At 43.4% G+C, this 11,796-nt stretch overlaps 2 protein-coding genes across 2 annotated transcripts; one reads left to right on the forward strand and one right to left on the reverse strand.

Moving 5' to 3' along the window:
- The first annotated feature begins 2,052 nt into the window (after positions 1 to 2,052).
- LOC128331097 (olfactory receptor 14A16-like) lies at positions 2,053 to 3,015 on the forward strand. The gene has a single exon (XM_053264455.1). The coding sequence runs from the start codon at positions 2,053 to 2,055 to the stop codon at positions 3,013 to 3,015; it is 963 nt and encodes a 320-aa protein (XP_053120430.1).
- Positions 3,016 to 10,292: 7,277 nt separating this feature from the next.
- On the reverse strand, positions 10,293 to 11,219 carry LOC128331098 (olfactory receptor 14A2-like). The gene has a single exon (XM_053264456.1). The coding sequence runs from the start codon at positions 11,217 to 11,219 to the stop codon at positions 10,293 to 10,295; it is 927 nt and encodes a 308-aa protein (XP_053120431.1).
- Between the last annotated feature and the right edge of the window lie 577 nt (positions 11,220 to 11,796).

Here is an 11,796-nt window from a genome sequence, read left to right on the forward strand (position 1 = left end):
CTAAGTTAGCTTTTGCCCAGGGCAGAGAGAGAAAGAAACACTCATGTACTGAAGCAAGCTACTGGTCTGGACATGCATGAACAGATGGGCAGTGAGCAGACAGACTGGGATGGAGCTGCATCGCTCTTCCACCAATGGTGGCCCTTCTTGCTCATCCTCTGCTGCATACAAACATTCCTCCTATTGCTCCTCACAGTTGCCCAGCCCACCACTTCTTTTCCTATCTCCTGGGAGGTGACCTCACATTCTCTACCAGGTGGTTGAAGAAGGACATCTGGGTTTGTAGGGCTACTCTGGAATTCTTTTCAATATATGACATCTGAGTGGGGCTGGGAAATGCAAATTGTCTGGGCTCGCACCTATGAAGTAACTCTCCAAACAATACATTTTGGAGATGCATTCTCAAAGAATGTGGGCAATGAGTGAGTGCTAGCTCATTGCTGCCAGTTTAGGTACAGAGCTGGGCCACGTATCCTCCATATTGGGGGAGAGAATCATCAATGGGTAGTAGGGCTGCCTGTCACAATAAGTCTCTGACTGGGTGACAGAGCAGCCTTCCACTGCTCCAGCTGACCAGGAGAGCTGGTCTGAGGAGAGGAGAGCTGGCCTTGTGATAGCAAGCATGACTTTTCCCATTAGTTAAGCAGGATCCTCCCTGGTTGCATATGAATGGGAGATTAGAAGTGTGAGCACTAGATATTCCCCTCAGGGGATGGAGTCACTCTGGGAAGAGCAGAAGGTTTCAAATTCCCTCCCTGGTTTCTCCAAGATAGGACTGAAAGAGATTCCTCGCTGCAACCTTGGAGAAGCCTCTGCCAGTCTGTGTAGACAATACTGAGCTAGATAGACCAATGGTCTGACTCAGCATAGCAGCTTCCAGCCCTTGCTCCCAATCACTCTCACTCATTCTTCTTTGGCTGCTGATCTCAGTCCTGCTGTTGCTGCTGAATAGACAAGGCTAAGAACAATTTGCTGCCTGGCCACATTTTCTCCTCATCCACCCAAATGTGCAGCAAACAACAATAGCAGCATGCACTGTTGCATATGTATATGTGCGCATATGAGCAAAGTTGCTTCCACTTTGCCAGGTTGGATGGAAGACTTGTAACAGTGGCGTGGCTCTTACTGATACAGCCTGAGCCCAAAATCTGTTTTAGTATGGCTTCATCTCATTCACAAGTACATGATATGTCAATTAACAAATTTTGTTCAACTCTTGTACACCCAGTGCTCAGTGTACACATGTACAGATCTGTACATAGGCACAGCCATTCACATGTTATGTAGAGTGGAGTTACAGAAGTAAACTTCCTATCTGTACCATGCATTTGAAGGGCCTGTATCCAGGTTCACTTTTTAAATGAACACTGGTACTTCCATTCACACAAGCACATGTATGGATGTACAGACATTTATACATTCATAAAGCATAATGGGAAAATCTGGCTGATATTTTGGGTTCAGATATCTAAAACTGAATTGGTTCAATAGCATGTGTTATGAAGGTTAAAGGCAAGCAGAAATCCATAATTATTGGAGATTATTAAAAATTAATCAAAACTATCAGTTAACTATCTATGTGGGTCCAAGAAGATCTTAGATTTCTTTTGAATGTTAGTCACGCTGCCCAAAGTTCTTTGGTAACACAGGAGGGTTCCCAAAGTAGCATCTGATTTAGTATGGAGAGCACCATCTGCTCAGTTGAAAAGGATTAAAAAAACAAAAAACAAAAACATTCCATCAGTATAAGCCATTACATAAGCTTAAGCAGCACTTCGGATCTCTTCAACATACCCACATTGTCACCCTCACATGCTCATCTGAGCCTGAATTGTTAAGCTGCATTACTCCTGAGGGATGGTTTCCCTGAGGGCACATTGAGAAGAGACACTCATACAAGGCATTGCCAAGACTTTCCCCGCCCCCTCAACTGCCACAGCAAAGAGAATGATATTCAGAGTGTGTCAGCTCATCTCTCAGTCTGCAACAGGGCATCAGAAGGAGACAGATATATCTCCATTTCACAGGAAAAACAAAAATCTGCATTCTACAATGTCTAACCAATCAAGAGTGACTGAATTTCTTTTGCATGGATTTGCAGATATTCAAGAACTGCAAATATACCACAGCATCGTTTTTATAATCATCTACTTGGTGGCCTTCATGGAAAACCTTCTCATCATCACAGTCATCATTTACAGCCATCATCTTCACATACCCATGTACATCTTTCTGGAAAATCTATCATTTCAAGACTTTGGCTCTATATCAGTCACAGTCCCCAAATCCATGGTAAATTCCTTGATGAACACCCAGGCCATTTCATATTCTGGATGTGTGAGCCAGGTTTTCTTCCTCGTTTTCTTCATGATATCTCATTTCTTACTCCTTGGAGTCATGGCATATGACCGCTATGTTGCCATCTGCAACCCATTGAATTATGAGACCGTGATGAACAAGAAAGTTTGCATCCAGATGGCAATGGGTGCATGGCTTGGTGGCCTCTTCTATTCAATACTGTATACTGGAAATGCATTCACAGTGGAGTTCTGTTCCAATGTGATCTATCAGTTCTTCTGTGAAATCCCACAGTTACTCAAGATTGCTTGCTCTGGCTCTTATGATACTGAAATCTGGATTATTACCTTTGGTGTTGGTTTAGGTTTCATATATTTCACACTAGTTATTTTTTCTTATGTTCAGATAATCAGAGCAGTTCTAAAAATCCCATCTACAAAGGGGAAGCAAAAAGCCTTCTCGACTTGCATGCCACATCTTATTGTCATCTCGCTGTGTGTGGTAAGTGGCACTTTTGCCTATTTAAAGCCAACTGCCAGTTCCCCATCAGCATTAGATCTTTTAGTTTCCATATTATACTGCATTGTGCCACCAGTGATGAACCCCCTGATTTATACCATGAGAAACACAGAGTTTAAAAAGGCATTCTGGAAGCTTATTCTCCGAATGTCTCCCCAATTCTTCATTAAAAAGAAATCTCCAGTGTATGTACTTTAGGAAACAATTTCACCTTTACATATATGTTTCAGTAAAAATCTCCTGCAAGCCCTGTCTCAAGTTAAAACAAATTGTAAATCAAATTGATATCAGTGGGAAAGTTAAACACATGTTTACATCTCTCCCACTGAAAGCATTGGGACCTAAAATTGTTATGTTTGGATTATATTCTGTCCCATCAGGACATAAAGCATTTTTTCTTAAGAAATAGTGTTTAATAGTAAAAGAGAGTGTAAAAAAGATAGTAAGGAGAGTCTCACGATCAGTGAGACTTGCCTGAATGGGGTTAGCGGGCAGATGAGCAAGCCAGAAGCTCTGGGCAGCTGGATCAGCCACCCACGACTGCTGGTTCCATCACGGAGCTGGCGGGTGCTGCGGGGATTGAGGGCATGTGGCCCTTGGAATTTCCAGGATGCCCTGCATGAGTGTGCGGGGCATCCTGGCGAGACACCCCCCTCCAGGGCTGTGAGGCTTATTTTAGCCTGCCGGCAGGGGTATCCTCATGTGTTGCCACAGCGCGGAGCTGCGGCGTGGCAATACATGATCAAATTGATGGGGTTAGTGGAGCGCTCACTCTGCTAACCTCGTCTAAGGGGAGGGCTACCTAAGCAGGTTACCTGCTTTGATTAAACCGGGCTCGCCTGTGATTCTCACTCTCGCCCAAAAGCAGGCTAGGCTCCCCTAGTCCACTTTTGGCCGGTCAAGAGAATCTTCTCAGTGTTTGTATCTATTTTCTTTTAAAATAGTGTATATAATAGATTATTTGGCTGAAGGATGGATGGATGGATGGGCTCTGCAATGCAAATGTAAACCTAAGGAAAAATTATAATTTAGTTTTAGTGACATTGCATGTGTGTCTATTTTTGTGGATTCTATAATGGTTTCCTCATTTAAGCACCATCCTGCATCCTATGTGCACATCCTATGTGTATCCTTGATGGGTTCCAATACCTTTTCAAAACTGATCTGATCCATTAAAGCTTTGAAAGTGCATGGGAGTGGGGAAGTGGAAAGGTTGCTTTATCAGCCTCCTCTTCTCTCCTCATGCTGCTTGCAAGCTTAGAAAGGAGTGAAAGCAGTGTTGATCCTTGCCAAGTTTGCAAAAGGCAGATCAGTCCCAAAGAGCTGCTCTGATGGTGACAAGGGCCATCTTTCAGCCCTGTTGGTGCCTCAACAATCTGTCTTCTGGGGCAACTGCTTCATCTCGCCTCAAGAACGGCCTGCCCTTGCAGGTGAAGGATGCTCAAAGGTGTTTTTAATGGAAATAAAACTGGAAATCCACTCAGAAAAGTGGAATTGATATATTTGAAATAAAGAATTAATAGAAAACATAAGAGAGGCTCTGTTCAACTTGATTGGTTGACCTGAAGAATCCAAGTGAGTTCAGTTAGGCAACAGTGCACCCCAGAAGCTCCAAGTGGAGAAGGGATCAGCTATGCTGGAACCCTATGGAGCTGCTCTGAATTCTTTTTTCTTCTGCACACAGAATGTAAGATTTCATCCTTTGCCCTTTGTAAGCTGCTCTGTGATTTAGAGATGGAGCATGATATGATATGGTAGCATGTCCCCATCTCCTACGCCTAAGGTGAAGAACACATCTTGCCATAAAATGGAATTAGATACAGATTTTTCTTTCTTTCTTAAAGACCCACAACAGGAAGACTTGAGAAAATAGGCCTAGCTCACTGTTCTTTATTGTAAGGCCAGGGGCCTGTCTTGGCTCCCATCAACCTTAACTGCGGCCTCCTGATTAATTGATTATTGGAACTGTGTAAAGCGTCCACTAACAATCACATTCTGTAGAGTCACCCTGGCTCCATGCGGAGATAACCATTCTCATCATGCAGTGCTCCACTTTGCCCAACATTGGGTGGTGCTCATTTAAGGGAAACTGAGTCCTCTTGAGTCCCTGGACCACCTTGGAAATCATGGATGGACTGTGCTGGGAAGTGTAGCCCTTCCCAGTGCCAGGGATATCATTAAGGATGTCACTGAACATTAGTATTGAAAGATTGTATACCTTTGAACACCTGTTGTAACTGAAATCTCAAAGTTGTTGCGGTTTTCCAAATCATTCATGTGGAGAAGTACATCTTCCTGATAAAGGACAGATGAATTCCCTTGAAAAAAAAAAGGTCAATCTCAGGAAAGAAAGAAAAACAAACAACCTATGTATCTAGGCAATAGCCATGCCCTGTTGCTCATAAACCTTCGTTTCTGCTCATTTTTAGAGAAACAGTAATTTGTTGCTTTGTGCGACTGTAGAGAAAACCCAAATGAATGAAAGTAGAGGGAGCAGGGTTAGATACGGACAGGGTTCACTTTTGCTCAGGAGAGAGAGAGAGAGAGAGAGAGAGAATCGGACATGGGTGAATAGATGGGCAGTGAAAATACCGGCTGGGGTGGAACTGCATCGCTCCTCCATCAATGGTTGTCCCTCATTCTCATTATCTATCTACTGTATACAAACTCTCCTCCTATTGCTGCTGCAATTACCCAGCCCACCGCTTCTTTTCCTATCTCCTGGGAGGTGACATCATATTCTCTACTATTTGGCTTAAAACAAATATCTGGGGTTTTAGCACAACTCTGGGCTTCTTAGTAATATATGACATCTGAGTGGGTCTAGAAAATACAAATTGTCTGGGCTCGCATCCACGCAGTAACTCTCCAAACTTGGAGCTGCATTCTCAAAGAATGTGGGCAAGGAATGAGTGCCATTACTGCCAGTTTAGGTACAGAACAGGGCCAGGTATTCCCCCTGTTGGGGCAAAGAGTCATGAATGTGTCACAATAGGCCTCTGGCCTGTCACAATCGGTCTGTGGTTGGGGGGGCAGGGGTGTCTTCTGCTGCTCCAGCTCTTGCTTCCACTCTCACTCTTTCTTCTGCTGCTGCTGCTCTCAGTTCTGCAGTTCCTCCAGCAAATGCTAGGCTAAGAACAATTTGCTGCCTGGCCACTTTTTCTCTTCACCCACCCAAATGCATAGCAAAAACAGCAGAAGCAGCTTATACACATTTGTATACATGTGTACACACACACACACACACAGAGAGAGAGAGATATATAGAGAAAGATATGTGTATGCATATGTATATGTGCAAACATAAGCACTGTTGCCTCCTCCTTGCTAGGCCGGATGGAAGACTTTTAGAAGTGGCATGGCTCTTACTGATACAGCCTTGTAAGTCGCAGGTGGTCCAACTGGGGCCTACCTTCAAAGGTCCCCCAATAGATAGACTAAGGCCTGAGTCTATCCCAAATATTTGTACAAGAGATTTGTTTGGTTAGGGGTATGATTAGGTTCTAGGTAAACCAGTCACCCAGAGAAAATGGGAAAATTACTAGACATACTTTTAGATAACTGCTAAGTGCCTTGAGCAATGTTTTGCATTCTTGTCAGAGTTTTGTTACTCCAATATAATGCTGATATTACTGGGTTCCCCCCACCCATCTGTCTGGAGCAGTCTGAATCTTACTGTGCCATAGTAACAGTGCTTGCTATATATTACTATATTGCTGAAATGCTAACAATATTGAAATGCATGGTGGGTGGAAATAAAGGTAAAGTGTGCTGTCAAGTTGATATTGACTCCTGGTGCCCACAGAGCCCTGTGGTTTTCTTTGGTAGAATATAGGAGGGATTTACCATTGCCTCCCGTGCAGAATGAGGTGCTGCCTTCCAGCATCTTCCTATATCACTGCTGCCCGATATAGTCCCAGCGGGGATTCAAACCGGCAACGTTCTGATTGTTAGTCAAGCATTTCCCTGCTGCTCCACAAGGTAACTGGGGAAAAATACTGACCATTTAACCATGATCCAGTTTTCTCATATGGTACCCACACCCTCCTTTTGTTATTTCTTTGTCACCCTTCCCTGTCCTGACCCAAGTTATTTACATAACTTTACTGAGGTGCCGGTGCAAGTTATTTACATGTTTCTTCAGATACAGAGTTTTAGTGATAAGAGCACCATGTAGATGGAGAGGGGGATGATTGGAAGTGCACATATGCTGAGTCTAGAACAATTGTTTGCAGCATGAGGTTTGACAGGCATGGAAAAATCCATCTGAAAACTATAAGGGCAGATCTATGAATCTGAACCCTATAAGAGAGGTTGTCTTTAGGCAATATGGCAGAGCAATAAGGAAAGCAATCCACCTTGTCTGACTGACTGTCTCACTCTTGAGTATTGACAGAGGTCAGTTTTCATAGAGAGAGCTTGTTTGGCACGTCACTATGTAATCTGCATGCGAGGCAAGTACCCTATGACACTACTGTCTGGGCCTGATCCGAGATGCCTGCTTCCTACACTTGCCAGCCTGAGTGACTCGAACCGGAATTTCGTGCCTGATTGCCAAGCCTAGATGGGGTAATATTGCTTTCTGGGGATTCTTTCCTCTCAAAATCCTCCCCGTCTTCCCTTTACTGATTAGCAGCAGCCACTTGTCTGGGCTGCTCAGTTTCCAGCCTCCCTCCATTTACTCACCTCTATTCCCCCGTTCACCCCGGCTTCCTCTCCCTGCGTTCACCTACATTAGTCTTCTTCCCTTCTCAGTTGAAACTGTTGTTTTTGAATTTGATCAGTAAGAATAGATAGCTTACATGCATCCAACATCAGAAAGCTAGAATTGTGCTTTAACTGCTGATTGCTGCACATAGTATTGCCCAGATGCTCCAGTTATGATTCTATTTTCTTACAATAAAGCTTACATTTCTTCAGTAGCCTTGGGTCTGGTTCTCTCTCTCTCTCTCTAATGTCAGTCAGTCCATGAGCCACACTAAGAATTAGAATTGTGGGGGCTGCAGCAATGGTTTCCCCTTCACTCGGGTGCCTGTTGATTGAGCATGCACGGAATGTGGTTTGGCCCCTGGTGGTAGCCAACAGCCTGAGCCCAGACAGATATCTGTTCTTGTATGGATTAATTTAGTTCACAAGAACATGATAGGCCCAATAACACAGTTTCCTCAAAACTCAAAACCATAGAATGAGTGCACAGCGTACACAGGTACAGATTTGTAAATCGGTTACAGTCATTCACATGTTTTGCTGAATGCAGGTACAGAAGTATACTTCCTATCTGTAATGCATTTGAAGGTCTTGTATCCAGGTTCACCTTTAAAATGAACACATGTACTGCAATTCACACAAACACATGTATGGATATAATATAGATATCTGTATGTTCATATAGCATAATATCTGCAACTGGCTGATATTTTGGGTTTAGCTATCTAAATGTGAAATGGTTCCATATCATGTGAATTATGAAGGGTAAAGGCAAGCATAATTCAAAACATTCCTCTTCAGAAGACCTACATGTGGTGAAAAGAATCAACCTTGCATGTGGGTCTGCTCTCATACAGAGCTGATTTATGTATAAAATAATGAACTTGAGAACCCAAGTACAAACTGGCTCACAAGAAGTGATACTTATACAGTAAAAATTAATTGTACGTGAATTGTTTTGGGGACTTTGATGTCAATTTATTTCACATTTTACTGCAGTGCCTTCAAGTTACTTTGCAACAACCAGGGGCAGTTTAAGCTTTTTGCCACCCATAGGCAGCCAAGGATTTGCTGCCTTTCTCTGGGGGCAGGGGCAGCCACAGTGGCTGCATGGAGAGAGGGTGTGGGGAATATCCCCTCTTTTACATTTTAAAAAAATGTTGCTGCATGGCAGGATGGGGGCAGCGAGGGCAGCAAGAGTTTCTTCCAGCTCCCCTTCTGCCTCCCACATGTCTGAATGGGCCAGTCTGTAGCCCATTTTGGGCCTCCCTGTGTCTGTGGAGAAAGGCCCCAAACGTTTTGCAGACTGGCCCATCTGCAACCCGTTTGGGAGGCAGGAAGATGTTCTTGCCATCCCCATTCCATCAAGCAGTGAAACTTTTAAAAGGTAAAAGAGGGAACTTTCCCATTTCCCACAGCTACTGCACCCAGAAAGGGGTGTTAAAATTTGATGCCCCCTCAAATTTTGATGCTGTAGGCAAGTGCCTACTTTGCCTATCCACTAATCTGCCATTGGCAACAACACTTTTCCTCCAAGGATGTCAGAGCTGCAAGGAAGGGTTTATCATCCATTATGCTGAGTTTATCATGACTTACATTTTAGCCTGAAAATTGTGCCTTGCCCAAAATTACCCATTGAACTCTATGAGCAGGGATTTCATCCAAGGTTTCCTATAACTGGCTCACAAATGGTAATTACTAGACTACAGTGTATATTCTTCATACCACAGATGTTCTAAAAATAATGAACTGGAACGAGAATATTTACACAAGTGGAACAGCACTTCTATTAGTGCAAGGGTGGGTAATCCAGTAATAGTGACCTTCAGGGATATATTCCTATGGAACAGTCCTTTAGGAGGGAGGAGAGAGCCACAAAAAGTGATCCCCACAACAACTCTCTACTCTTGCGGGGCTGCAGAAGAGGGGAAAAGCCTAGCACTCTAGTAAGGATGTATACAAATGGATTTTGTGTTTTCTTTCAAGTTCAAAATGAAACTCAAAACGGCAAAAAGGTTTTGTCAAAATAGCAATTGAAAAGGCTGTTTAGACAAAACAGCTCATTTTTTTTGAGGTGTTTTGGCCATAGGGAACAATGGGGAACTCAAAGCACCCCACTCTTTCCCCCCATGGATAGCTCCTAGGTATACAAACATGTATTAGGTGGTAGGTCATGATGGGTGCTACTTGCCACCCAACGAACAAAAGAAATGGGCAAACGGGTGATTTATAATTTTTTTTTAACTTTTCCCACAAAACTCCAAAGGAGCCTATGGGGGTTTTGGGAAAGATTTCTTAAAAATCACCCCCTTGTCCATTTCCTTTGTGGGTTCAGTGGTATGCTTTACCACCATCAGATCTACCCACTTCCAGGGCAGACAATTAGATGTAGAAAGCCAACTAAACGTAAAATTCTAAAGAGGCAAAACTATTAGCTGGCAATGTGATCTGATAAGAGAAATGTAAATGATGTAACTGGTGAACTAGAGGAATGGAGGAAGACTGGTTTTGTTACATAGATAATGTGTCCCCATACCTGTTTCTAACAGTTAGCAAATATTTCGGACAGAGATTACATCCACAATTAAACACATGCAGCATTCTCACTGACAGAAGAACATTTGGAGTTGGTAGTTGCCATCCTGACAAAAGTCCCATTGATATTTAGCAGTCCTTTAGAGTAACTCCTTAGTAGTAATTTAATTAGAATGATCAATTAAATCAGAATTGAATTGAATTTAGTTTAATCAGAATATCTGCCTGAGGTCTTAGAAGAAGCTCCTTAAATGGAAAAGCCTTTGCAGAGCATTTTTCATCTCCTTATTTCTCATGCTGTAAATCACTGGATTTAACAAGGGTGGTACCATTGAATATATCACTGTAAATGCCAAATCAGAATGTGAAGGCATGTTAGAAGGCTGCCTTAGGTAGGCAAAGCAGCCAGTAAATACATATGTGGAGAAGACGGTGAGGTGGGGGAGACAAGTTGAGAAGGCCTTTTGTTTTCCCTGCACTGTAGGGATTCTCAGAACTGCAGTGAAGATGTGCACATAAGTTACAATGGTGAAGATAAAGCAACCGAACCCAAGCAGAGCACTAAGCACCAAAAAACCCAATTCAACTAGGTATGAATCAGAGCAAGTGAGCTTAAGTATCTGCGGGATTTCACAGAAGAACTGGTTGACAACATTAGAGCAGAGAGGAGCTGCAAAGGTACCACTGGTATGTAATGCCCCATAAAGAAGACCAGTGATCCATACACTGACAATCATTTGTATGCAAGCTGGCTTGTTCATCACTATTTCATACTGTAACGGGTTGCAAATAGCAACATAGCGATCATGAGCCATGACTGTGAGAAGGGAAAAATTAGATCCTAAAAAGAAAATAAACATGAAAACTTGAGCAACACATCCAGAATACGAAATATGCCTGATATTCATCAGGGAATTGAACAAAGATATGGGGATAATAACTGAAACAGACCCTACATCTTGCATGGCCAAGTTCATCAAAAAGAAATACATGGGGGTATGAAGGTGGTGGTCAATAGCAATTGCAGAGATTACAAGGAGGTTCCCTGACACAATTGCCATGTACAACATCAAGAAGGCAATGAAATATAGCATCTGCTGTTGTCGAACTTCCGAGAATTCCAAGAGCAGAAAGCCAGACTCTGAAGTTTCATTGGACATTTTGCATGTAGAAGCCTGTTGCATTCTGTAGAAGGAAACACAAAGGGCCTGTAAACAACAGTGGGCTATTTTAGTAACTATTTAAGAGGCCACCATTCTTAATCTTGACAACAATGCTGCTGCTGCAACTATCTAGTAGGGATGTGTTGTTTTTGCTGGTTCCTGCTTGAATCTGGACTATATTCGATCTGACTCGGCCCAGTATTGTGCACGGTCAAACATGTTCAAAATGGCTCAAAGCTGTACTGGTAAAGGGGAGGATTCCCCTTTACCAATAAATTTGGAGGGGCAGGGCGAGGCAGGGAGGCTTCCCTAAAGGTAGAGCGGGTAGGAGGGGAGTAAGCAACTACTTACTAATACTGCATTGGTGGTAGTGGTGGGAGGTGGGGGCAGTGGGGGCAGCAGCAGCTGCCTCCACTTCTGCTGGCCTCCTCAGAGTAGACAGGGCCAGCAGCAGCCTTGTTTAGGCCTTTTTTGGGAATGGCTCAGGCCTCTGTGCATGCACGGAGCACAGAGGCCTGAGCTGGGCCAAAGAAGGCCCAAGGAGGCCGCCAATGGCCCTGCCCACTCTGTGGGA

The sequence above is a fragment of the Hemicordylus capensis genome, chromosome 6 (genome assembly GCF_027244095.1).
Source record: "Hemicordylus capensis ecotype Gifberg chromosome 6, rHemCap1.1.pri, whole genome shotgun sequence".
NCBI classification, from domain to species: domain Eukaryota; kingdom Metazoa; phylum Chordata; class Lepidosauria; order Squamata; family Cordylidae; genus Hemicordylus; species Hemicordylus capensis.